The sequence below is a fragment of the Callorhinus ursinus genome, unplaced genomic scaffold, assembly GCF_003265705.2.
Source record: "Callorhinus ursinus isolate GAN/ISIS: 27379988/994484 unplaced genomic scaffold, GSC_fseal_2.0 scaffold52, whole genome shotgun sequence".
In the NCBI taxonomy this organism is placed as follows: domain Eukaryota; kingdom Metazoa; phylum Chordata; class Mammalia; order Carnivora; family Otariidae; genus Callorhinus; species Callorhinus ursinus.
This window is the reverse complement of record NW_027397114.1, coordinates 5,702,664-5,730,658: the sequence shown is the minus strand read 5'-3', so window position 1 is coordinate 5,730,658 and position 27,995 is coordinate 5,702,664. Positions and strand designations below refer to the sequence as shown.

The 27,995-nt window shown below is 45.2% G+C and overlaps 1 protein-coding gene across 5 annotated transcripts in view; it reads right to left on the bottom strand.

The window, feature by feature from the left end:
• Positions 1-10,303: 10,303 nt before the first annotated feature.
• Positions 10,304-27,995, bottom strand: part of SPOP (speckle type BTB/POZ protein) — a 66,956-nt gene continuing 49,264 nt past the window's right edge. For all 5 annotated transcript variants that reach the window (XM_025859227.2, XM_073883767.1, XM_025859224.2 and 2 more), the window contains 7 exons: positions 27,677-27,828; positions 27,405-27,532; positions 20,231-20,408; positions 17,381-17,436; positions 16,778-16,900; positions 12,886-13,028; positions 10,304-11,579 (listed from right to left, as the gene is read on the bottom strand). In XM_025859227.2, the coding sequence (XP_025715012.1) occupies positions 11,435-11,579; positions 12,886-13,028; positions 16,778-16,900; positions 17,381-17,436; positions 20,231-20,408; positions 27,405-27,532; positions 27,677-27,828 (925 nt within the window). In that variant the 3' untranslated portion in view covers positions 10,304-11,434. The remainder of the gene's footprint in view (positions 11,580-12,885; positions 13,029-16,777; positions 16,901-17,380; positions 17,437-20,230; positions 20,409-27,404; positions 27,533-27,676; positions 27,829-27,995) is intronic.

The following is a 27,995-nucleotide window of genomic DNA, read 5'->3' as shown; positions in this document are numbered from 1 at the left end:
CCTAGGCCTTTCTGCTCCTGCCCTTCCCACCACTTTCCCCTCTTCTTGTGCTCAGCCTCACCCTGCGCTCCATCCTGTGTCCTCTGCTGTCCCCTGACCCCCCACAGCTCTCTCTGAAGATCCTGCTCCTATCTCTGACTCTGGTTGAGCCTGCAGTGCTGTGTCCCTGCCAACTTAGGGACCGTAATAATAGGACATGTGGCTATCCCCCCTAGACTAATGAGGGACTGGACACGGGAGCTGTTGCTCCCTCGGAACCAAACGGAGACTCCGTGAGGGCAGGGGCTAGGTGCCACTAGGTAGCTGGCCTGCAGGATCCCCAGAGGCAGAGGCCCTTCCTCCAAGGCCTAGCTAATGAACTACCCGCACCCCAGTGTCCTGCACACCGAACCCTCCATGCCCAGACATGACCACAGCTGGGGTGGGGAAGTGATGACAGGAGGGCAAGCCGCTGTCCCCACTTGCCATGCCCGACCTCCTGGCTAGGAGAGAGCCCCACCCCTCCACCCACTTGTCCCGGGTATTGTATGTTGTCTTCTCTAGAAGGGTCTTCAGAGACCCAGGTTAGCTCCTGGAGCACAGTGAGGGGTGGGGTCTCGACCTGAATCACTGAGAGTCGTGGGAAAAGCCAGGGCCCTCTGGATCCTAACCCAGTACCTGCTTTTTCCATTAAGCCAGGCTTCCTCGCCTCAGATCCCCTTTGGGGCTTACAGGGTAGCCCCACCGGGGGAAGAATGGCCTGCTCAGTCCCAGGGAGCCAGGGCTCCCCCACCTTGGGGTCAAAGCAAGGCCATGCCCCAACTATGATGTGTTTGGAGAGAGTTGTGTATACAATCTTAGTTGCCATGTGATCTTGGCCTGGTCTTACCGGGCTTCTCTGGGCCTTGGATGGCGGTTCTTTTCCCCACCTGCTCACATGGTTACAGTAAGGAACAAACCGACTCTGAGTGGCAGCCCCATGTCAGGCAGAGGCCTACTGGCATCTAGCACCACCCGGCCCTCCGACCCACCTGCCGGGGCCCAGGGGCATCCCAGAGCCTCACAGGAATGCGGAGAAAGCTGTTTCTCTTTCTTTTTTGGGGTAGGCTATGTAGGGCAGTGGTTGCGAGCATGGATCCTGAAGCCAGGCTGCCACCTCCTAACTGTAGACCTGGGGCAAGTTACTGAACATCCCTGTGTCTCGATTTCCCCATCTGTAAAGTGGGGATAATCTTTACCTATCGGAGGGCTGTGGTGAACTGGAATGTGTGTGGCAATTGGAACTGTGTTTGGCACCGGGGCAGCGATCAGGGGAGCTACTCTGAAGAGTCCCACAGTATGGCCCTCCCGATCTTGGCCCAGCCTGGGAGGGAGGGAATGAGGGAAAAGAATGGCCATGGGCACACTCATTTCTCGCTGCAGGAAGAATGTGCAGGAGAAAACCCCACAGGGGAGGTCAGAAGTCTGTCATGTCTACAAAGGATGATGCATACAAAGGAAGCTACTTTTGTTTTCCTTGGTTCTGCCTAAGAGACGGGGCCCTTGGTGGCATTGCCACAGCTCTTTGGGCCCAGAAGCGCATGTCTGCACTCCAGAAGCCCTGTGATGCACTAAGGAGGTTCATCTGTGTACGCCGGGCCCGAGACCTCTCCTTGTAAACCTAACACAAGGCTCAGAGGATGCAGGTGGCCACAGGGTCTTTATTTAGAAGCACGGAATTACAGAGCAGGCAGCCAAGCGTACGGAGGCAGCCTGCCCAGGGCCCCTCCTGCTTTACCTCGCCCTACCCCCTACCTTGCCTATCTTTGTCACCTCCACCCGTCACCTCCATCTGTCACCTCCACCCTACGGATCAGCTTCTCAGCCTGGAGGGCCCGTGGTCCCTTGTCGGTACCCCCTGAGAACTGGGCGTAGGAAGCATGCCCATCTCGGACTGTACCCCTGAGGATGAGTCCCCCTGAGGACTGGGCCTTGTGTGACCCATTTCTTCCACACTTTGAGGAGGGCCAAGGGCGTGGGGTACACACACAACCTAGCCAGTCGATCTGGACTCACAGACGACCTCTGAACTTCATGGCTATCGTGGGGCCCTTTCACGGGGATAGGGGCAAGAAGGGGAGAGACACAGGTCAAGAGGGAGCTAACCCCTGCCGGGCAGCATCTACACAAGACAAGAACGGTGCTGGTTTGGGGAGACAGGGGCTAGGCGCGGGATACAGGAGCACGGAAGGGTATACAAATGCCCCATTTACCAGTCTTGGCAGCACCAGGCCTCGGATAGGAGGGGCTGCTTACTCAGGCTCTGCCATCTGCCTCAGCTCAGCAGAGATCAGCACTGGAGGGCTCGGTGTAGGCAGGCTTTTTTATTTTTTTAATGCGGCAGGATCAGGCTCAAGATGTCACTCCAGTGAGCCGGACTGGAGATGTGGGGGGGGGGGGAGAAATGTCTAGGAAAACAGGGGAGAAAGAAATGGAAGCTTCCATGCTCCAGGAGGAGGGAAGCACAGGGAGTAGAGAAGGAAGAAAAAAGGAAGAGAAGCCCAAGAAGGAAACTGGTGTGGAGATGGGCTTAGTTTAGCGGCTATGCTTCATCCATCCTTCCCCGGCCGCCCCCCCAGAAGCCAGCAGGAGCCCGAGAAACAGGGCTCCTGGGTCCCAGAGTTACTCTTCTCACATCTGCAAGCCCAAGGGCTTCTGCCCCGCCTCCCACCCTCCTCTCTGGAATGCCTAATGCCAAGTGCTGCTGGCTTTCCGAGATGGTGACAGTGGTGACAGGGGTGACCAGACACACGCTATCCCGGTGACTGAACGATTTGGCGCAGGCGGACTCCTTCCGGGGACCTCTGCGGACTCCCCCTCCTCCACACACGCCCACAGCCTAAGAACTCGGAGCTCACAGGACACCAGGCTCTCGACGCAGGGCCTCTCCCCACAGGGAGTTCTGCTTCAGAGAATCCCCCCCATGCTCCCAACGGTGCCCATTTCAGTGTCTCACCAAAGATTTATATTCCATTCCAAGAAATCCTAAAAGGGAATGGACTCCGAAGTCTATATATGGGGTAGGCTGGAACCATCGCGAATCATGTGGTGATCACATTAACGTTAGCCGCAGTTTATCTTTCTTGTTCAATGGCAGTCACTGAATTAAGGACTTGACATATGTTTTCTCATTAATTTCCCAAGAGAACTCTATGCAGGATGCCCATTTTACAGAGGAGAAAATTAAGGCTTATGCAGGCAAGTACTTTGGCCAGGATCACGAGTGGTGGCGGGAGTGCAGAGCCAGGCTCCTGGACTCCAGATGCTGTGCCGCCAAACACCGGCCGGGGCTGGACCCTCCGTGCTGCACTCAGTTCAGACCACTCCTCCACCCCACCCCGCTCCCAGCAATTCTCAGCCATTGGCCTTATTCCCTACGTAACACCGGAAAACATACAAGTCCCCGGGTGCAACCTTGCTCAACTTCCCACCCTCACACAAAGGCGCCTGTGTCTGCAGGACTCTCCTCACACCCAGAGAGGGTGTCCCTCCTCTTCCTTCTTCAGCCCCCCAGCCCCCTGTATGCTCAGAACCTCAGGGCACGGACCATCCCCTCTCTACTGGAACCTTCCCATCAGCTTTAAACAAATAGGTTTTGTCCTCCGGGAAAGCCCACCTCCCTCTCTCCTTATTTCCCTCCTCCAGGCACTGCCCGAGCTTCTTCCCTTCACAACCATACCTGAAGCCAGAGCCTGTCCTCCCTGCTCATCCCTCACCCCCCGCCCCGCCCCTGGTCCCTTCCCTGAATGACCCTGGCTAAGGTCACCAATGACTTCCATATTGCTAGATCCAATGGGCATTTTTAAATCCTTGTTCTTATTTGACAGCATCTGACACTTTTAACTCTTTCGTATTGGTCCTCTTGACTTTGATTTTCTTCCTATCTCCGGCCACTTCTCCTTCGTGACTTATCTTCCTCTACCGGCCTTCAGAGCTAAGGGTTCCTGAAGGTTTAGTCCCAGGCCCCCTTCTCTCCTCACTCTGTACCCTTCCTTGGATCCAACACACCCAGGGCTTCAGTTCCACCTATAGACCAGTATCTCCTGAACCTTCTCTCCAGTCCCCATTTTCCCTCTGAATGCTAGGCTCGTACATGCAACAGCCCACGTGACGCCTCCACTTGGATTTCTCACGACAACTCATGAACAGCAAGTCAGATGAAATCAGTGATCTCATTTCCCTCCAGCTTGTTTATCTTCCTATCCGTCCCTTTTTGGGGGGACTCCATCCTGGTGGCTTCTTTGTCCCTACTCTATCCAACCCATCATCAAGTTCTGCCAAATCTGCCCCCTAAATCTCTCTCAAATGGATCTACTTTTCAGCTCTACCACCTCCCCAGTGCAAGTTCTGTTATCTCTGGCCTTCCACCGTCGCCACTGTCAACATTAACTTTTCTAAACTCTAGCCAGAGATCTTACTAAAATGAAATCTTGTCACCCTCTTCTGCCTAAACCTCTTCAGTGATTTCCCACTGTTCTCAATTAAGTACCTAAATCCTACACGTGACCTAGGGAGGTGCTCCCAGCTCCGACGTCTAACTCGCTGCCACGCTTGTCCGCAGGCCAGCCACCCAGCCTCCCGGGTTCCTGGAGCGCACCAAGCTCCCGAGCTCCCTCCCGACGCTCGGGACTTCACGCATGCCGTTTCTTCTGGGCAGAATGTGCCCTCCCCACCTTCCCAGGCTCACAGCCCTTTACCCTTCAGCTCTCACTTCAAAAAGCTGCTTTCTTAGGGAAGCCTTCTGGATTCCCCAGATGAATTCCCTACTCACAGGCTCTCGCAGTGCCCCATGCATTTCTTTCAGAGCACTCAGCATGGTTTGACATCACGTATTCGTGAGATCATTAAGGATGCTCTCTCCTCATCAGACTCTAAGCTCCATGGAGGGCAGGGAGCAGTTGGTGGAACTCCCTGTTAACCCCTAAAAGCTAGCCCAGCCCCTGGCACATCAGATATTGAACGTGTAAATGAATAATTAGCAGGGAAAACAGAAGAGAATACATTCTTACAAGGCCACACCAAGGCAAGGTTCTTAGACTTAGGTTGGAGTGGAAGGCCCTGGGGATCACCCAGTGGTATGCTGACCGCTCCCAGATGCTTGTGCTCCTTCGCTTTTGTCCAGAGGTCATGGGGGCAGCAAGGATACTCAGTGGTCACATCCCTGGAATGACTGGAGATTACACTGGATCATGTTGTCAGGGGATATGCCTATTTTTCATTAGTGGTTCAATAAAATACTTCTAGTACTGATAAGAGATAGAAATAAAATGTTTATTTACCCAGAGAGATTAAAATGTGTAATAGCACTATTGGTTCACGTTATCAATGTCATTCTATCTATAGATTTCTTTAAATGGGTTTGAACTGCATAGGTCCACTCACGTGCAGATCTTTTTTGATACGGTGCAGTACTGTAAATGCATTTTCTCTTCCTTATGATTTTCCTAATAATATTATTTTCTCGAGCTTGAATACAGCATGTAATACACATACCAAATATGTTCATCAACTGTTATTGGTAAGGCTCCTAGTCAACAGTAGGTTATTAATCATTAAGTTTTGGGGGAGTCAAAAGTTACATGCAAATTTTTGACTGCACAGTGGGAGTGAGGGTTGCCTCTAACTCCCTTGTTGTTCAAGGGTCAAGTGTACTTCCTTTTACCATTAAACTAAGGATTTTAAGGCATTTGTAAGTGCTGTGGGATAACAGGAAATAATGAGGTGCACAGATGCTGGGAGGACAGATTTGAAACCCCACACCACGGTGCGTGCTAGAGCTGGTTCACCCTGGCTGTCTAGGTGAACTGCGGACAACATTTTTAGGAATTTTGAGAGCTGGTTGTTAAGTAGCCAATTAAAATTTAAATTATGTTAACATGCAATTAACAGCAAAGGTAATAAATGCTCCAAATTCATCTCTTCTGAATTCTTTCCCATTCTACTATTGCCTACGCTCTTGAGGTTCTGTCTGCTGTATCTGCGTGGTGGAAACACTAGGCAGCAGTGAGCCGCGCGCTTTCCAATTCTGCGCTCCTGTGATGTCACCTTTGAAGTCTGAACTGGGCCCTGGTGGGAGTATTGACACCATGGAAATTGGCAAAGCTACCAAATCACGGCGTACATTTTGGGGTACTAAATGTTATACCTTTTGGTAGCTCACTGCTGAGCCAAACCACTGGCTCCTTAAAACATTTTAAAGGTCTCTGGTAAATGTGAAGCAAACTTTTACTTGGAAGATGGATAGGCTGAAGAAGTACAGAAACATGTCTGTCTAAATTTAGGAAATCATTCTCAAAATTGTGTTAAGGGCTGAAGGTGATTGTTTTCTTCTTCAACTTAAAGCTGTAACTATTCTACATACATTTTATTACAAAGATCAGTTACTGAAGTGTAATTTTATGGAAGAACCTGTACATGATGACTTCTAGACAAAAATAAACGTGTTGACTAAATTGAGGCGTAAGTCCTTAAGAGTGGGCGGGAGAGATTCCTTTTCTCTCTCCCTGCCAAACTTCTGGAAAGCGTAGCTTCTACTCATTCTGTATTTGCTTACCTTCTCATCAGTCTTGGCTTCTGCCTCCTGCCTCCACCATTTGACAGAAACTGCTCTCAGGTAACCACTGACCTCCTTACTGCAAAAATTCTGTTCTCTTCAGTTCTCAATGTTATGACCTCTCTGCTTTGTTTCTGAGGGCCACTCCCCTGCCTCCCCCATTAGACTGAATTGGTAGAGCAGAAATCCCACCCTCCACCCCAATCCTAGCCCAGCACTATATCTGGTACCTTCTGGGTGCTCGGCCATTGTTTGCTGAATCGTTGGCCTGAGTTTAATCCCTGTGACCTTGAACATGTCATCTCACTGGGCTGGATGTCTGGTTTGCTCAGACATCAAAAGAAGGTGAACCATGTGTGGGTTTGCGGGGGGGGAGCTTCTTTCCCTTTGGCTTGTCAAAGGCTCACCTTTAAGGGTCTTGAGAAAGTTACAACTCTCCCCATTTCAGCTGAGACTTATGAGTAGGCGTGTGTCCACTTCACTGCCAGGCAAACTCTTGGATTTTCATTTTCTCTTTGGGCCTTGGGCCTAAGCCCCAAAGCTACTCCTTTGCCGTCTGTTGCTTCTTAGCTCAGAGCCAGGTTGAGTGACCTTGAGCAAGTTACATTATCACCTTCCCAAGCTATATGACTGGGATGAATGGGAACTGTGCAAGACAAGCTGGCAAGTGTTCAGAACTCCTGTGAGCTCTGTAAACCGCGGGTCCTGATGCTACATTCCTGTACTTGAGTTTCACATATCTTATCTTCATAATGTTTTCCCCCTAGAGTTGATTCCCTTCAACTCCTTAATCATTTCTGTTGCTTGTGTTGCATTCCCTCAAGTCTAAAATTCTTTTTTTTCCTAGAGCTGCAGGAATCAGAACCAAACAGTATTCCAAGATGCCACTTTTCACTCCACCATTATGGGATTTACAAAGGGGGAGCGATCATCTTGCTAATGGCTTAGCGGCATAAAGATCCCATCAGTCAACAACATTCAAGTTTCTGCTCTCATCTCGAGGTCATAGCTTCTGGTTCTCCCAGCTCATTATCCCAGATACTGATCGTCCTACATTTGCTTTCTTGCTCACTGCCTCCGTGAGGTGTCCACCTGTTGGGTCAAAGGCCCCAACGTGGTGCGGTCACCTCTGAAATTAAAAGGGGGAAAACACATCCACCCTGTGCATACACATACATAAAGAGCAGTCCAATGATCCTCACCTGAATGTTAGATTAGTCAGCAAGCCATTAGAAATGAATCTAAATGATGTAGGGCAGAGTTCAGTGAAAAGTCATGAGACAAAGGAAACACACGGGGCCCAGGCTGATTAAAAAGATAATTGGTTGTGGAAAATAAGGTTGGGCTCCAGCCAAGAGTTTGGTTCATCTTCTTTGACGAAGATGAACCAAAGGATCCAATACAGTTATGTTGGGGGATTTAGCTGCTGCTGTTCTCTAGGAGTTGAGCAGCCAGAACAAAGCAACAGTCAGTTTTAAAGTGAAGCTCAACTCCCCCTCTGTTTTCTGTTCTGCTCATAAACATACAAGCTGTTTCCTTTCATCTGCACAGGCTCACACAATACGGAGAACCCACAATAGGTTTAAACCAGATTTATAAATGGATGCGCAGAATGGGGAAGCCAGAGATCTTTTGGCCTAAGAAAGGATTCTTGACGTCCTCGGCTAGAATTAAAACAACAACAACAAAAAAAAAAAACAACAACAAAAAAACCCACAAGACTCTCTTCTAAAGACCCGCAAGCCCAGCAGACTAGCCAGTGATAAGGAAGAGAGAGGCCTCTCTTACCTGAATTGTTAAATCCCATTAAGGTGTTTGAGATGCCTAATAGCAACACAGAGAGGTTTCATCTCCACACAGGGAATGGGAAAATTTTCCACAGATGGCCCAGATATAGGGGCGCTGACAACCCAGAGGAGGGGGAGTGGGGAACGATGCCAGATACTCTATTTGGACCTCAAACTGCAACTCCAAAGGTTCTGTGAAACTACTTGCCTGAAATATTGTTTAGATAAATAAGCTATATCCTTGTGGATGGAATTGAAATCTCCAACTGTTCCACTGGCACGGACATCTCTGCAGTGACAGCACATGCCCCAGATTGTGGAGTTAACTTGAATTAAATTTCAGATGTGGGGGAGCTGAGGGAGGGGGTGGTGGCGGTGGGAGGTTTATGAACAGTATGCTGGGGCTCTGATGTTGTCATAACCAGATGGCTTCAACTGTATCACTTAAACCAAAACAAACATGTCCAGAAATAACGTAATAATGACAGGAGAAGCATCGAGCAGTTTCACCTGTACCTGAAATCTTAACAGCTTTGTACCCACAGTAAAGCCCACATTGGAGATTCCAAAAATATTGGAAAATCCCCAAAGAGACCTTCCTCCTGACAAAGCTTGGCACTAGGACTGGTCCCTCCTGAGGATATGCTCCCTGAACCCACCGGCCCCCAACCCACAGCTCTCTATGAATGAGGAGGAAAGAAAATCTGAAGCCAGGCTGGTCCTCCCAGCCCCTCAGAACAGGACAGCAGACAGATCTCTCTAGAGAGCTTTGCTCTTGCTATTCCCATAGGAAGGAAGCTTTACCTCCGATCTGGTACCGAAACTTTTCAGAAATGGAACTTCCTCCTGTTCCTTGCATAATCTTTTCAGGGGATTGTATCAGAAGAACTGTCACTCGACAGTTGTGGGATCTGATGCATGGCACTGGACTTCTCTGGGTTTCCACTTCTCTTCGCTATAGAATGGGAAGGTGCTGTCACCTGGTTGTTGGGAAGTTTAAATGAAATACTGTTATGTGAAGGTTCGGTGAAAACTGAGAAGAGCTGAGCGAACGAGTGAATGCAGTGGCCCGAGAGGCCACACGGGCAGAGGAGACTCTGTGCGTGCTGGAGCCCTGGACCAGTGCGCTGACCTGGAGAGTGGGGACGAGGCAGCACAGGATACTTCCTCACGGACGTGACCCGCGGGAGGAAACAGAAGTACAGTGGAGTGCTTTCTAATAGGCACATCCTGTGTGTGGTTGTATGATGCTAGACCACGGCCGGTCCAGTCCAGGACCGGCAAGATGAATGAAAACTGGAAAATCTGCAAAGGCCAAAGTCACTGAAGGGAAATGGAAGGTGGAGCACGTTGAGTCTCCACCTAAGGTCAAACGGTACACACCTTGACCACATAGCCACTGCACTTTCCAGTGTGTCCCACTGTCCTGGCCTGTCCAACACTGCTGCGACAAAGGCGGAGGGGCCCCGGAGTGTCCTTGTGAGCCCACTGGGAATTCAGACATGAACTTTTCTGGAAACACATCAAGTCAGTGACAGAACCAGTCAGAGATAATGATTTCCCTTTATTTAATCTCCACATTCATGTCCCCTTGATCTTTTTATAGTTAAGCCAGGAGAAGGGGCATTGGGAGTCAGGTGTTAGCACATGTAGGGTGTAGAAAAGCCCACTCCCATTACTTGCCTGGGGAGAGGCAGGAGCCTGATCGATCCCTCATTAGAATGTGGCCTGCGAGATACTCAAGGAGGACAAGACCCTAGTAGATGCTGGGAGCTCAGAGAGGCAGCCCAGGAAGAGGGAGATGCAATAAATCCCCACAGACAGCCATTTCTCAGATAATCGCTGTAAACTGAAGGATCAAACTAGGCCTTTGCAATCCCTTGAAGAACTCAGACCCAAAACACCAGCCAGGTGAGTGAAACAAAAGACCAGAGATACCACACAGTACAAAATAGTAATTATTTATATTTTCAAAAAGAAAAAAATTAATATTTGGAAGTTCTCCCCTATAGGAAAGGGGTGAATTGGAAGGAACAGGACTGGCTCCTATGCAGGTGGCAAGTCAGGTACAAACAGCTGAGCAATCTGGGCTGGGATTTTTGTCACACAGCATTAATAACAAAATTTCCTTTTCTTTTCTCTTCTTTTTGTTGTTTTTGTTTTGCGTTTTATTTTTTTAGAAAAGGGGGGGAGGGAGGAGAAATAAAATCAGAGAAAAATGCCAAAAAACATTTTCCACAATATCTAAAAACAGAGAACCACAGTTCTTGTCAAGACAGTATGAATTCTGGATGAATTTTTTTTTCCAGTTTTCAACACCAATAAAGATTTTTTGCAAAAGCCACCACATCAGAACACGCATCTTCCAGCTCAAATAACCTCCTTCCCCTCTCGCCTTCACTTGTCATTTTTCATAAAAGGATAAAAGGATGTATTCTGTTCTTGCAAACAATAAGTGCTAACAACAAGAGAGCTCTTCTGATACTTGTATGGTGGTGAGGAGTTGTCACAAATATCCAAGTTTTAGCACAGCTGGATGGACTAAAATTTCTCTCAACATAAATACTACTGGAATCCACAAACTGATTTTTGAGAAATTCTGCAAAAATCCTTTCTTCTTTCCTTTTCTTTTCCCTTCTCTTAAAACTAAATGTCCTTTTTTTTTTTTTTCTTCCTTTTTCCTTTTTGCTCCAGGCACCTGACGATTTGTTCTGCTCAGTCAGATGCAGATAGGTTTCTCCGAAGTACCACCGCTGGGATGTCTGGGATGTCCTCAGGGCCGGCGCCTAAACTGAATCCCCACAGTATCAAACTCGGCCAGGCCAAAGGGAACACAGTGACGCAGCAACAGGGTTTTTCATTAGGTTGAGCAGCCCCAGGTCCCGGGCCCTTCCCTCCCCCCATTTCCCCCAAGTTTATTTAGTGCTGTTTTGAAAGTCTGGGGGCCACGATGCAGTCTCCTGCCCCCACAAGAGAGTAAAAGCTCCACAGATCGCGCTGTCTACCTGGTGGTCAGTGGCAGCGACGGTGGCCGCGGCTTCAGGAAAACAAACGGAGTCTTACGACAGGCAGGATCTTAGGACTGCTTCAGGCGCTTGCGTGGGGGTCCCAGAAAAGGGCACTGTGCTGAAGCCAGAGAGCGGTAGGCCTCAGCCACCAAGTGGGGATGTGACACCACCATTGACTTCCACCCGGAGGTCTCCAAGACATCCGAAGCATGACTAGGAGAAATGCAGAGAGAGAGGGATTACCAAAGGCACGTGAGAGGAATGGGGTCAACAGCCCCCGGGGCAGTCTGACCTCCCAGAGTTCGCTGGGAAGGGTGCCACTGGGAGAAACACTCAGGCAGAACCCTAAATAGACACTGAGCCTGTCAGACACCGTGCAGACAGGCGACCAGGCTGGGGCTGCTGCAGCTCTGAAAACCTGGACTTTGAGCCCTATACTCTCAAATACAAAAGGTGCAATGTTCCTCAGGCCCTTCTTTACACTGTCAGTGCTCTTTATACTCACTGGTGATGCCAATACAGAGAAAGAGCCAGAGTTCTCTTGGTCGGGCAGCTCTGAGCTTCCATCTGGCTTTGCCATTATTCTGGTCCCTGACCACAGAGCAGATCATAGCCTGGGGCCTATCTGATCAAAAAGGAGGGGATCATAACCACACTCCGCTGAATGGTTAACATCTAAAGAGCACCAAGCAAGTGTCCAGCACGGAGTGAGCAGTCACTAGAAGAAACACTTAGGGGTCTCTTCCCACCTGGCCTTTGCCGCAACTGGTAAACTCCTTTGAAACAACCTAACGAACAACCTTACATTGAGGAAGTTGATTCCTGTTTGGGGGCATTTTCTGTATTGAATAATGTTTACCCATCTACTCAGCAACCTTTTAGACCTGCTTCAGCCCAGAACTGCTGCTGTGAAGGCTTTTTAAGGCCTGCTTCTCCCCTTTGGGTTTTTCCCAACTTTTGTTCTCCAACAGGCAAGGGAGTAGAACATGACCCACTGAGAATTACTGCAGAAAGTAGTAGGTCATCTGTCATTTAGGATGAAGGGACAGATCTACAGGAATGAACATTTCCTTTTTGAAACAATATTTAACCACCTCGACTACTGGCCATCCCTTCTCTTTTCCCCATTCCACAATCAGCTCTTCGATACGTTTTACTAACTCATACAAAACACACCTCTGTTCTCCCAAAGATCTACACGTCTAAGCCCAAGAGTGGGAAGCAAAGGTGCTACCATTCGGGGTGCACCACCTTTCCAGGCCAGCCGTTTATCATTTCATTGTTTCCCATCACCACGAGGAAGGAAAGCACCTTGCCCACCAATCGGATTAGCCCCACAAGAGAGAAAAAAACCATCTTCCATCCTGTCAAGCTGAAGAGAAAGATGAAAAACTTCTACTTACTACTACAAGGGGCTAACGAAGCCATTTGCCTGCTTTACTTGCTAATTCAAAGTCTCTCTCCTTTCTCTAGCAAGCCCAACTCTCCTGAAACAACAGCTTTGAAGATGCCGACTCACTAGTTGATGAAATCCACCGCCTGAGTCTTCAACTGATCAGCGCTGTGGAGGTCAGCCAGGATGAGGATCTCTGCAGCGTTCTCCACGGAGAGGTTACTGCAGAGGGCGTCCTCACACATGACCTTCAAGCGCTCCAGGGCGTACTGTAAGACACAAGCACTGCTGTGGTCAGGGCGGGAGCGCCTCCGGGCTGCCACCGCCGAAGCTCTGCTCCTCAGCGGGACCGCGTGGAACTGGATTCCCGAGCAAAACTGCACAGAGCGTGACAAGTCTACTGAACTACTGCAATGATAGATAAAGCACAAGCACGCGCCGAGGCTGAAAAGAAGGCCGTGAAAATAATGTGCGTGGCTGCCATTCAAGTTCTAAAGTCCACCTACTAGAAAAATGGCCATTAGGGAATACACCCACACCCTCCAGGTCACCCGCCCCAAGAGGGACTCAAGTGTTTCTTGGACCACCACCACCTACCCTCCCTTACAATGATGAGGCATTACCCTGCTTCAAGCCAACAGGACATTACTTTTCACATTTCTGCTATCCTTTCAGTCAGAGCCAAACTAGGGTGAAGCACAGTCCTTTCCACTTAAGCAATGTCACCAGCCCGGCAGGTATCCCAACTGGCCCATTGGGCTGCAAGAAAAGGAGCCCCGTGGTGACTTTCACCAGCATCTCTGCCACTAACTGGTCCTGAATGAGGGTCAAACAAAAGCCTCCTTTTAAAGAGAAAGGGATAAATGGAGTCCTCTTTACTGGGGTTAAGGTTAAGATTCTCAGGGTAGGAACAAAGCAGCAGAGACCCTGGATCCGGTTTTGGTCTAAAAACTTCCTATTTTCCAAGTAAAGGGTACAAATGTTCTGGAAATGAAGGTCTAGGTTAACACTGGGCACATCTGATCTAGTTGATTTGTTTTGAAGCCACTGTACTACGTACTCTCAAATATGAGATTATGAACTTACTAAGGAACTTCAGGAGTGAGGAGGAGGAAGGTATAAAAGGTGGCACAAAATAAAACATCATTAATCAGTTCATAGGAGAACGGTCTGCTTTAATCCGTTATCGGTCCCATCTTGAGGACCTCAGAACTCAATGACAAAATAACTCCTTCAGGCTGAATCACAGCAATCAAACCAAGACAATTTCATTTTTATGAATTCTGGGTGAGGAGGCATATCTGTTGGCACTATGATCTCCTGCAGCAAAAAAAGAGTTTTATTGGTTTTGGTGCAGCTTTAATTTTTTACATTTGAGTAACTGGAAAACAGTTTCCATGGAAAACAGGAATGACACTAGACAAGCAAGAAATTAGGTTGCCGTTTTTGTTTTAAAAGGCTGGAAAAGGTTGAGAAAATGTTCAGTCTTTATACAGTGCTGCACAGAACATTCCTCTTATCCTTTCTCGATACATTCTTTTAAAAGGACTTTTACCGTGAATAGTTCTGATCCCTACTGCATAATTAGACAAAAGTAGCCATTCTTGTCCCTTGGGGGACAAAGTTTTTTTCTTAATTATGCTTCTGAAAAACCTGCCTAATGGCTGTACTTACCCAGGAGATTGAAATTGTGTCTCCCAGGCCTGGCCGACGTGTTTTGTTTTGTTTTTGGTCTAATTACACGTGTCCCCAGGAGACTGGAAATGCTCAGAAGAAGCTGTTTCAGCCTCTTGGGTAAATTCTAGATGTTTAGATCCTTCCATGAACAATTTCTTATTCTGTTTTCCTGAAGCTCACAACAAGGTGTAAAGGTAAAAATGTTTTCAAATAAGCTTGGAGCAAAGACTGTCTGATAGAAAATTCTGAATGGAATTTGAAAATGTACCCTTCACTTACTTCTCATTCATAAATTTAAAGCACTGCTGTGATTCGACTACTTTATCTTTTAAAACTGTAAGTTAACGCACTATACTGAAAATACCATTCACAGAATGCCAATTCAGGCTTATCCCCATGCTCTGTGTACTTATGCTCTGGTTCCCCAGTAGGTTCTCTGGCTGAGGAGCAGGAATTAAAACCCAGGAATGACACAGACATCAAACCCTGGCTCTGAGAATATATACTGCTGGGCCTCAGTATTTCTGTCTGAAAAGTGGGCTTTTTGATACTACTCATCCTTATGGGAGTTAGAAGATGAGGGGGATAAATACCTGGCATGTATAAACTTCACTGAAAATCAGAAGGCAGGTTAAGGCAGGATCAAGGATCATTATAAATGCATGTTTATAAAAAGCTGCGTCTTCTACTTCTCCAGAGCTCACAGCATATATTTTCTTACTGCCACCATGGAAAGCAAGATCCCTGTGGTCAGAACGGAGCCAGACTGGGAGGGTAGGGAATGTTCACATTGCCTAACTGGATTCATAAAATCTTGAAAGGACAAAGCTGCTATTCAATCCTTTCAAACCTAATCAATGAGGTTTGATTTACGTGCCTCATCCTCTACAAACACTCCAAAAAGCTGATCAATAAAGATAAAGCTCCACTGTCAAAACATGCACTTTCTCTGTTCTCAAGGTGCAAAGGAAGGTGGAAGGAGGCTCTTCCTACAGGGAAATCTTGGGGGAGGCTCTAGCACCCCCAGGTCTGAGCCAGCTCTGCCTCCAGATGGGTGCCGCAGCATCACGGCAGGAAGAGGAGCAACACCTTCCAGCAGGGAACGGTCGTTCTCACAGGGCCTACTCCTGGCCAGGTGTAAACCCTTTTAAGAAAAACTTCCGCAGGAAAAAGAGCTACCCACACCCCAGCTTGTGTTTCCTCAGACCACAGGGCCTTGGAGGACAGGTTACTGAGCTCTTTCTGGCATATCTACATAATGAAAGTTTCCCGAGGTGTGTTTTGGGGGACACTAATCCCCAGCGGTGATTCTTGAGGAAAAGGATTTCAGGGTTGACTAAGTTAGAGAAATGCGGTCTATCATATTCTTTTAGAAAACTCACACTGTACATTAACATACTAAAAAGGTTCTGAGAAATCTTGCAGTTAAAACAGCAACACACAAGAACCCCAATTTGACTTGTTTAAACTCAGTGTTTCATTAACATTTTCCCCCAAACTTCTTTTGGGAATCACTGGCCTACTGTTTTTGGTCCTCTATTTCCTTGATTCTAAGATCCATACTTTAATTTTCATACTTTAACATTTCTCAAATTGAAATGGGTCTTATGATCAACGTGCGCATTTACTGCAGTAGTATTTCTTTTTTCCCAAAGAGTTACTGATCATCTTGTAATTCTGAATGCAGTATATTTCAATAGCTACTTAAGTAAAAGTTGAAAATGCTAAGAACAACACTAGGTAAAAGATTATTCTCTTACTGACAAGTTTAAATATAAGTTCATGAACTCAAGGGGATGTGGGTGGGGGGAAGGGTGAAACAGGTGATGGAGATTAAGGAGTGCTCCTGTCCCATGATGAACTGCAGGATGTATGGGATTTTTCAATCACTATATTGTACACATGGAACTGACAACACTAAGTTAACTAACAGGAATTAAAGGAAAAACTTAAAAAAAAAAGTAAATAAAATCCCTCACTGTTTAGAAAGAAAAAGTTAATGAACTCAAAAACACTTTGTAAATTATAAAGCCAAATGTTAGTATTATCTGCATCTTTAGTATCACTGTGCTTACACGTGAGATGGGGAAGAGAAGGGAGGTAAACATCAAACTTAACCTTCTTTTCTATAATTAGGGGGACCACGTAAATTACTTCATTCAAAACAGGACACTTTGGAAAATAAAAAGGATGCTACCAATAACTGTAATCCAGGATTGTCCTGGCCACACTAAGATACATGCTCATCTTACCTACTATGTAAGACAGAGGCCCAGTCATGAAACTCAAGAGGTCACAAACACTCCTCCCTCTTGTGATTCTTTTTCTAGTCTTATCTCACCTTGTCAGCAGCTGCCAACAAATCATCAGCCATTTTGTCGAGGTTCGGAGCCTTCCCCGTGTAAATGAAGCACATCATTTCCTTAAAAACTTCAGGCTCCACATCATTGATTTCAACCCGATTCTATGCCAGAAAAACTGAAAATGAGAAACATTCCAACAGAACAAAATCCCTAAACAGTTTTCATGATTTTAAGCTCTGGTGAGAGAAAGGCTTGTATCGTCTAAAACCTAACATGGATGGGAACTCTCTCTTTGCCCTATTTCATTAGAATAGCCTTCTCTCCCATCATATGCACCACCTTTATCTTCTCAAATACAAGAGCAAGACAACTGTATCTTTGATTTTTTTGGTGTTTCTTTGCCTGAGTAGAAACACATGTCTAAGACCCTCACCCAAAACTGGATGATCTACCTGGGATAGAGTGAGTCTGCTTTACCTAGAACGCTTCCAGACCACCTCTCCCTGCTCTCAGAAAGTGTCTGTTCAGAGAATGTACCATTTTAATAACATGACTGGAAAAATAAATCTGGTGTCAAACTGGGAAATCATCTGGATCCAGTCAACCTAGCTAAAAAGATGTATCTTCATTCTGTCACATACCTTTTTGCTCTCCTCCATTTCATGCTCAAACATGGCACTAAAAACTGGAGAACGAGCTATAAAGTGAAAGGGAAACAGAGATAGATAAGGTTATCACACTGAAACCTCCTGGTTCTTCTTTTATGAAGAGGAGATCACTTTCTTTCCTGTCCCATTGCTACAGGGAAGGGTCTTAGCCTCAAATTATATAGGAATAATAAAATTTCTCTCTTCTTATATTACACTAAGAAATGAATAATACGACAGAGGGGAAAAAAGAGATCAGTACTTTCAAAATAATTTCTCATTAGCTCCATTCCAACCATTCATATTTGAACGAAATTATTCAAATGACCTATGTTGGATGACAATGATCTCCTCTGGGTAGATCTGGGGGTTCAAATAGAAGATCCTTCATGCTCTAATAATAAGCAGGGTGTCCTAACACCCAGATTTTTGCCTAGAACAACGACACCAACTTTCTCCACTTCTAGGGACCACACGGCAAGGAGGCCAAGAACAGGGCTCGATGGCATCCATTAACTAGATGAAGTCCATGCTTGTTTATAGCAGGTGGTCTGTTCTTTCAAGCCATGCACTCACAATAGAGATAACTAACACCCCAAAGAGGCCAAAAAAAAAAAATCTAAGGTATGACAACCATTTGTGGTCCTTCAAAGCTCAACCTTTCCTGACAAAATCTTAATCCTTAGTATTTAACGTCTCCCATTAGGAATCATTTGATTTTTTTCCTTGGGAGAGTGGAGATAATGAAAAAAGGTTAAGAAATGGTGTTCTAAGCCATGCCCCTTGTGGTCTAATGAACACAGAAAAGTAAATCAACTTAATTTCAACCATGAAAGTAATAAAAGGCCTAAAAACCTCAAATTTTATCGTGTTGTCCAATAAATCAGAGGTTTTGATGAAGGCAGAGACTACCAAATTTCCACCTGAGAGAGGAGCACCAGATGGAATATTATAGTAGGACTCTGAGCTAACAGGTAACCTGAACTTCGGCCTATAGTTTATGTCAGAAAGGATTAATTTTGGATCTGTCATTTTCTAACCACATTATCTTGGGCAAATTACTTAACCCTCTGAGACTCAATATTTTAATCTATTCCAAAGGGACATTAATTCTCACTGCTCTTATCTCAGAAGGCTTGTCAGTTATAAGGTACTAAAATAAGTACATCACAGAAGCTGAAGACTCAAAGGGCTGGTGGCTTTTAAAAAAAGGGAAGGGTCCAAAGCACCGGTGTGCTTAGAGGGTCTTCAGTGGCTAGAAACAAAGTGCTGTTATGAGAATAAATAAAATCACCTGGGGGAAATAAGTAGAGGAAAAGAGAACTGAGGCAGATCCTTAGGGACACCTGTGTTGACAGGGACGTGTGAAGAAGAGGGAGGCCACACATCAGAAGTAGCCAGAGCAACAGGGGAAAACCAGAAGAAAGAAGTCAAATAATATATGAACTAAGGAATCCCTCAAATTTAGGAATTAGCAGGTCACAGAACTTTTGAAAACTGCTTTCGTAGCATGGAGGTGAACTGAGGATAAGTGGGAGGAAAGAAGGAGAGACAGTAAATGTGCTAACTCAAGAAACTTAGCTCTATTTAAAGAGAAAGGGAGAGGGAGAGGGAGAGAGAGAGACAGAGAAAATGAATATGAACGAACAAGTAGAGAGAGACGGCTGAGCCAGTTTCCAGGCTGAGGGTCAACAGGCAATGGGAGAAAGAGAGATGGTGGAGATACCAGACAACAAAGGTGTAACTGGCGGAGCAAGGCTTCTGAGAAGGCGGCAGGCGATATCAAACAGACGCCGAAGAGACAGCCTGCTCTGGACACGAGGGAGAACACCTCCTCCACGGAGAATGCAGGGAAAATTCACGCAAGGCGACAGGCAAGAGCTGAGGGAGAAGGGCCTCAATTATCTCTCAGAAGCAGCAAGCAACTCTTTTAGGAGTCCGGAGACTGAAGGAGATTGGTAAACAGTCTGAAGTATCTATTGTTAAGGAAAAAGAAAGGGAGCTAACTAGGTATCTGTAGAAGAGTTCTTGGCAGCGCCAAGAGCCTAGCTGAGCGTGGAGACACTAACCTAAGAGTAGATGACTTCCTTTGGCAATAGACAGTAACACCTAGTTGAGAGCAGGAACAGGAAGACGCTTAGACTGAGCCAGACTGAGGTTTTGCCAGGTGTGTATTTTAGAATGACAGAGCGGAGAGCCTTGGTAAGAAATTTGTTGCCTGAAAGTTCACGCAATTTCCTCTTATATCTTACGGTCTGAACAGAATTTTATGGCTGACTGCTACACCTTCATGGGAAGTAGTCAGTCCCGCCTTATCAGCTCCAGCTCTTTGTCAGTCCTTCTGGTCTTAAGGACAACGGCCTATTATTAGAGCAAGACCCAATCCTCCACATCACTAGCAAATTCTCATTCTTCTAGTGTGTCTGTACTGAAGTAAGGGCTAACACTCCAGGACTGGGGGACTTAGCTAGATGGTGGTTTAGTCCCAAGTCCAGAATCTTCTCCATTACATCCTAAGTCCCTGTCTAGCGGCTAATACCTGCTCTTAACCAGTGTTTTGACATCTACCCTCTAGGTGCAAAGGCATTCAATACACATCATCATCTACTGCTTGACAATGGTGGCCTAAGTCCCCTAGACAGAGGAAAAACAGAAACACCACTATTTTATGGAGAGTAGGATTTTTGGTTATGACAACGAATGTCCCCACCATAAAAAAAAATAAATTCAGTTGCAGTTTTTTATGCACCAGTTCAAAGAGCTGATGCTACTCAAAAGGTGATTATGTAGTTACTGTTTTTCCTTTTTCACCAAAACTAAAGCTTCCTGTGAATAAAGACCAACCTGCCAAGATAGCTTTGTGAGCCTGGAACTCCTGGCCAGCAACGCACAGACAGCAGTCCGTGAACCGGGAGTTCTCCCACAGTCCTCCCAGCTCATCGGCCAGCCGGCACTCAGGGACCTTCACCATATTCATGGTGTTCTGGCCGGAAATGTTGACGGAATCTTGCACCACGCTCACCTGTGAAAGACAAGGAAGCACAGTCCAAAGGTTTTGTTACCAAGAGTTTTCTTCCCAGCAGGAGAAGAGATGACTTTTACCTCGATGCTATAGTACATTCAGATACAGACGTTAGTCATGTTCTCTTGAAACCACCTCCACAAAACAAGGCTTTATCCTGTGGATCAAGTCATTTCCAATCTGCCACAATCATACTTATTCTACGCCATCCTAGGATGAGAGGCAAAAGCCCCACAAATCTCCTTCTCCTCCAAATGCTAATAAATTCTGCCTTCCCTGCCTTGAAAACCTGGGCAAAACCATGACGGCGGGGGAGGGGGGTGCGGAGAGAAAAGGATACTGACCTAAACACACATTAAACCTCAAGTATTTACCTTATTCTGCCTTAAGCAAAAGGTTAAATACAAAAAATTCTTATGGAGGGGCACCTTGGGTGGCTTAGTCAGTTAAGCGGCTGCCTTTGGCTCAGGTCATGATCCCAGGGTCCTGGGATCGAGTCCCGCATCAGGATCCCTGCTCAGTGGAGAGTCTGCTTCTCCCTCTACCCTTCTCCCCTGCTCGTGATCTCTCTCTTACTCTCTCTCAAATAAATAAATAAAATCTTTAAAACAAACAAAGAACTCCTATGAAAACTACCATTTAAAACTCTCTAAAAGAAAAAAATCTCTGATAAGCCTAAAAGCACTTCACTTATTTTAGTTAGGTCTAGAACATGAAAATAAATTGCAGTTTCTCGGGGCACCTGGGTGGCTCAGTCATTAAGCGTCTGCTTTCAGCTCAGGTCATGATCCTAGGGTCCTGGGATCAAGCCCCGCATCGGGCTCCCTCTCCCACTCCCCCTGCTTGTGTTCCCCTCTCTCACTGTGTCTCTGTCAAATAAATTTTTAAAAATCTTAAAAAAAATAAATTAAAAAAATGAAAAGATAAAAATAAAAATAAAATGCAGCTTCTCTTGGGCCTGGTAAATAATTAGCACTTCCTCACAGATGTTAGTCTAATGAACAGAACTGGGCTTGGAAGATCTTCCCCAGCAGTGATAACCGGGTGGGTATCCCACACCACTGGCACCATTCCTCGGTCCTTTGTGACAGTGACCTATAAGAGGGCTGGCTCCAGCCAGGTGTGCACTTTTCACTCTGGAACAGAATGACAACAACAGATTTACAGAGGGATCCAAATCGCCCCCATGACTTCAACGGCAGCATGCTTTAACTAGTTGAATTAACTGTTCAGCCTAGATAAAAACCAAGGTAACTTCCAGATAGGTCAGTGAAACTCAGATAAATTTGTTAGGATGCCAAGTACAAGGATTTATAAATCAGTTAGCATTCTAAAATAAATGGAAGCTACCAAACTGAAGGTAAGACCCAGCAGATCAGTCTTCTGCCTAACAAGCACTGCTATGCTTCACCTCGTCCATCATATAAGCTTAGAAATGGTAATATCAAAGCAGAATTCACAAACCTTGAGAATCCGCTCCTCACTCTTGCTAATATTGCTACAAGTCAGATGAGAAAGACAGCTTAGGAATATCCTAAATGACCCAAATTTCTCTCAGCCTTCAAGATGCAAGTCATCTCTTAAATACAGTCATAAACCCAGAGGCAAAATGAATGCCCTGGCATCCAAATGACCCGTAGTCTCTTTTGTGAAGGAGTGAGACATTTACTATCAGGTCAAGAAATGTATTCGTTTGTTTCAAACTAACCATTATGATCTCGAGTGATGAAGCAGCCAAGTTAACCAGTTATGAATGGACTTAACATTAGTAGCACATTTATCAGAGCCAGACTATAACATTATTTTAATAGCTCAGGACCCAGCACAAACTACCCCACAGAGATTTTCTCTTGTCCTTTGTAAGATCTCTAATTTGATTCAGTCACTTTCTCATACTAACACCAAAAGTAGAAGTTTCCTGTCTCTAGTTATAGCCTCAAAATACTGATTAAAAAAAAAAAAAAAAAAAAAAAAAGGGCGCCTGGGTGGCTCAGCCGGTTAAGTGACTGCCTTCGGCTCAGGTCATGATCCTGGAGTCCCAGGATCGAGTCCCACATCGGGCTCCCTGCTCAGCAGGGAGTCTGCTTCTCCCTCTGACCCTCTTCCCTCTATCTCTCATTCTCTCTCTCTCTCTCAAATAAATAAATAAAATCTTTAAAAAAACAAAAAAGGACAAGGAAAAGACCGATTAAATCCAACTTCCTCACAGGGAAAAGCGGGAATCTCTTGGGATGGCCAATGGAGGGAATGGAGAATGCTTTTGGAAGCTTAAATTAAACCAGGTTGATAGAAGCCCAGAGTCATTAACACTGGTGGCAATTTACTAGATGGGGTAGAATGAACTGGCAAGAACTAAGCTGAATGTCAAACTATGGTTACCAGTGGCCCCTCTGCTGGTTAGATGCACGCTTGGTAATGAGTGGGGCCCAAAGACTGTGATTCGTCTCACTGGGGCAATTCCTCTCTCCAGACACAGACAGGAACACAGCAGGAAGGAGAATGTACCTTTACGGTCTGAGCCAGACTTGTTCTGTAGATATATGGATGCCTGGAGTCTCCAGAGTGCTGAAAGTCTGGCACCTCTTACCAACATTAAATACGCTTAATTAAAAATAAATTTTAAATGGCATTCACAAATGAGTCTTCAGAGCCCAAACTTTTAACTTAGGAAGGGATTGTTTTCCTCTGCAAATGATCATGCTAAAATGAGACCATTTTGAGAAAAACTAAAGATTTTTTTTAATGCCTATAAAGTTGACTATGGAGACCCATTCAGAATTGCAGCTGTGAAGATGACGTGACTGTGACATTTATGTCGTCTTATAAATGACTACATGAAAATGTCTCAGGAAGGCTGTAGAACCCTCCACATTTCAAGTCGTAAACGGGCCTCACTTTTAAAGTCAATTCCTTTTCTTAAAAAAGAAAATTTCATAAAAGACTAAAGATTGTGCCAATTTCTTGTACATTTTATCCAAACATAAAAAGTCAAAGACCAATGGAAATATATTTTTTAGCTTCTATATAAAACAAGGAAAAAATAGACTCTGCATATAGATGGGTTATAGCAGCAGCCTTACTTCTAATCAAAAGACTGGCCATAACCTAAATGTCCACCAACAAGAGAATGAGCAAACAAACTGTTGCATATTCACATAACACATTATCACATAGCACTAAAAATGAAAGCACTATAGTTACACCCACCATATAAAGAAATACATTTTAGATGTATAATGTAAAAAAAGCAACGTGACCTACACGACCTACATACATTCTGACACCATTTTTATAAAGCCCAAAAACAAGCATACCTAAACCAGTACATTGTTCGGGCATAGAAATACTAAACGAGGGAATGATAACATACAATTTCCAACAGCTATTTATTATCATCCTCTGAGTGGGGAGACAAAGGTCTAAGGGACAGGGAAGAAGCATATACAGGTTAGTTCTAAGTTATTGGTGATGCCGTTGGGTTGGGTGCTAGCTTTACTACAGTATGTTTATAACCTAAATAACGTTACATATTAAAATCACCATTTTCGTAGGTCAAGACCAATCAAATGTTGGCGTTATCATATAGTTCAACTAATATATCCAAATTATCCATTAATAAAATGACTTTAAAAAAAGAAAAAAAGGAGAGACCCACGTATTTAAAATTTGGTAAACATACATATTCCCAGACTATGAAAGGATATTCTAATGTTTGAGAAGAAAAGGGATATTTTAAGAGTCAACTAGTGTCTGCATGGTTCATATTTGCTATTTCATACATCATACGGTATTTCATATTTCAACTTTAACTGCAGCATCCCAAATGGACACTGGAGTCTTCTACCTGTCAAAGATATGTACAGTGAAGGGGGAATATCTGCACCTTTATTGTTAGTAGCTATTTGTTTTCAATATAAACAAATAGGGAAGGGTCAACAGAAGCTGAAACATTTCATGCAGCTTTTCTGTGAACTGAACTATTAAAGAAAAATTTAAAGTGTAAAGCTTTCCTGATTCTTTCATTACCAAAATAAATACTCCCTGTTAAGAAAATGCGGTAGAGCACAAGTTTCCTTGGTGAATGGCATTCAGCTCCACTTAGTGCTGCGCAGCAGACTAGAGGTGGAAAATGCAGAGCTGACATGGCCTGACACTGATTTGCTGTGCAACGTTAGGAAAAATTACATGACCTCCCTAGGCGCTGCTTCTCTCCCCAGGAACATGAAATGAAGATAACAGAACTAATCCAGCTCAAAGCACTGTGATAAGAGACAATTCAGGGAATGCTCTGAAAATGCTTCCAAATATGTTAACTACGCCACACCGACTTGGAAGAATCGGCACATTTCCTAACAGACAAAAACATCACTGAGGATTGGAGGTGAACCCAGTGTGGCACATTATAAACAAGACCAGCCATTCAGCATTTGGAGAACAGGCAATCTAATTTCATTTTAGTGTTCACTAACAGTAATACCACTGAAATAAGGCCCAAACACAAACATGTGATTCTCAGTCTTTCACCTTAGGATTCCCTCCTGTGGCCTCTCGGAACAGCCAAAAGAATCCACAGAACCACCGTTCTTTTTTATCAAGATGCAATAAACTTGTTTATAAATAATCCACTGGCAGATAAGATGGAAGTGCCCGGGGCAAAGGCTGAGTGTGGAACGGAGCAGTGGAAGAGGACTCGTAACGTAAATTTGTAGGTGGACATCAACTTCATAAAAGCCTCCGAATAATAATAATAAAAAAAACCCCACTAGCTAAACCAATAATATAGAAACTATAAATATGAAGTAAAATACTTGTTTATAAATAGTCCACTGACAGAAGGGAGCAACAGGTCAGAAGGACAGAAGGTGCAACACAGAGTGATCTATAGCTTTGAAAAGCGCTAAGAACTTAGATGAGCGGCAGACATCTCGAAAACCCACACATCCAACACACCCCCCCACGCAACCGTCTTGCAATACTGAATGCTACTAAGTCCACGGAGAGCCTTGGAACAGAAACGAGTCTCACTGGGCACAAGCCCAAGTATGAGAAGCAACACTCAGCACCTGTGGCCAACAGAGAAGTGTGACAGGAACAGATGGCACACCTGGTTCGATGGGAAGAAACCGACGGCGTCAGCAGAACTCAGCAGACGCTTCCCTGTTCAACATCTCCTCACTTCCAAAGTGTCATCTCACTTCCCTTCTAAGTCAGTAAGACAAATCTAAACTTAACCACAGGATTTCTCCTCAGAGAATTTCATATGGGGAAGCGAAGCCTTGGACTTAGCCACAGGATGAGAGACTGCCAAGTGAGGGCAGGCCAATCGGTTCCCAAATCAAGAATGTCAGTACAGGGGGCTGGAGCGGCTGGAATGGGCTGGTGGGAGAGGGTGGGAGGGGGTGGGAGGGGGTGGAAGGGGGATCATGGGAGAAAAAACTGGGCCCACTGTGGACTGGAAAATGCGGCAATAAAGGTGAACACTTTGCCTAAAATACCAGAGGCAGTATTTAGAGGAGATTTCTCTTCCTTGAGAACAGTTCAAAGACTGGTTTTCATTTCCAGCAGAAATTAGAATTTTCCACTATTTTTAAATCTTTCTGAAATACAGGTCTCTTGAAGATTAAATGGATGGTCTTAAGTTTTCATCGAACCTCACACGAAACCAACTAATTGTTCTCATTTCTTCACTTGGGCAACTGAGTATGATCTGTAACTAGTAGGAGTTATATGGAATTCCAAACTCAAGTTCACAGACAAAAACAACTGCAACATTTAATGTATTTATAGAGATGCCATCACTCTAGTATTTCCTTCTTTTACTTCACAGCAAAAAAGAAAAGGAGGTAGCTATTATATAACTATTCTGTGTATTCGGTGTAGTACTTTAATAAACTGTGCATCCAGACTTGTCTAACCCCCAGCAACTATTCTGCAGAAATACTCAATGAGCTGTGACTGGGGAGAGAAGCCGGCTACTGCTGGCTAGGCCTCTTCCATGAAAGGGCAAGATCCCTAAGGGACACCCTGCTCTCCTGCCCAGGTGGCAGTAAGCCTTTGGAACTGTCATTAACTCACAGCATGAGCCCATTAGTTGGCAGAACACACCAGTAGTTGGGGAGCTTGCTCGCACCCTCCCCATGAAAACACAGTGGTCACTCTCAAGTGGTGCTGCTCAGGAAGTGGTTCTTGACCATACAAAGTATAGGGAGCACAAATTTCCCATCAGACTGGAGGTTTTATTCATTTATTACGCTGTGAGCTTGTGAGTATTTGTAAATGATAATGGCATGAAGTGACTGATTAGTATATATACACCCATTAAACAAGCCACTTTCCAACTCACTCTTGGGAATACTTCAAGGCTTCTCCTGTCACCCCAGACAGGCTTAGGTCACTGGTGAGAGAAATACTCTCCTGGCTGACGACAGATAACCCTCCTAGCTAACCACAAGTTAGAGAGCTTTACCCACCCCTCACTCTAGAAAAAATGGTTCTCTCCATTGTTTCACAACTACTCCAGCAAGACAAACTGGATATACTCAACTCCTGGTAAGAGTCATCTAGTAAAGTAGAAAAGGAAAATGATCTGCAGTCAAACACAAGTGGACCTCATACTTCAGAAGTCAGAAAGTTTAAGGGACAGATCCACACAGTGAGTTGTTGGCCATTCTCCTCAGCTTGTAGTGCCAGTCTGTGCACATGCTACCTGAGAACATCCCCAGTGAAAAAGCCAGAATCCTGACCGAAGCAAGTAAAAAATCGCTCATACCGAGATAGTGCACAATCTTTCTTTTTAAGAACAATAACAAGCAGAAAGGTGAAGTGCCCAATAAGCCTGAAATCGTGACACAGTTTCAATCATAGAAATCACATTTGTGCAGTACCACTCCACTTGGGGATTTTTCTCACTCCCCATCCCTGACACAATGTAATTAAGTCTACCGATACCCATCAGGTCTGGGAATTGCCAGTCTCACCTCGGGGTAAAGGACTCACCTCACAGAAGAGGGTAAGCTTGTCATCAGGGAGAAGCCCGTTAGCCTCATCCAAGAGAAAATCTCTACGGATGAATTTTTTGAATCCCCAGTCTTTGCCTTGCACAAACCTATATGCCCGTTGACTCTCTGGAATGGAAAAAAAAAAAAAAAGTCATATTTAGATTTACTAAAAAAACAGAACAAAACAACCCAGATCAAATCCATAACCTGTCTGCGTATGAAGTTGCTTGGTGTGAAAATTAAGAGTGGAATGAAGACGGGAACATTTACCCATAGCTTTGGTTTCTTCTCCCTTGGCATTCAGGATGGAGAATTTGAATTTTGCCCGAACTTCACTCTTTGGACAGCTGACCAGTAACAGGTAAAGTGACAGGTAATCTTTGCTTTCTTCATCTAGTCCTTTTGGGTTTACTCGCAAACACCTGCCCAAAACAGATAGGGGAAAAAAAAGTATGTTGGAAGCATTCACGTTTATAGGCTTTGTGAAGTGACAGGAGAAACAGAACACCTATTTCCCAAGAGAGGAAGATGTTAAGAAAACCAATCCAGGCCCCAAAGCAGGAGATGCTTACATCTCTGCCTCTTTCCT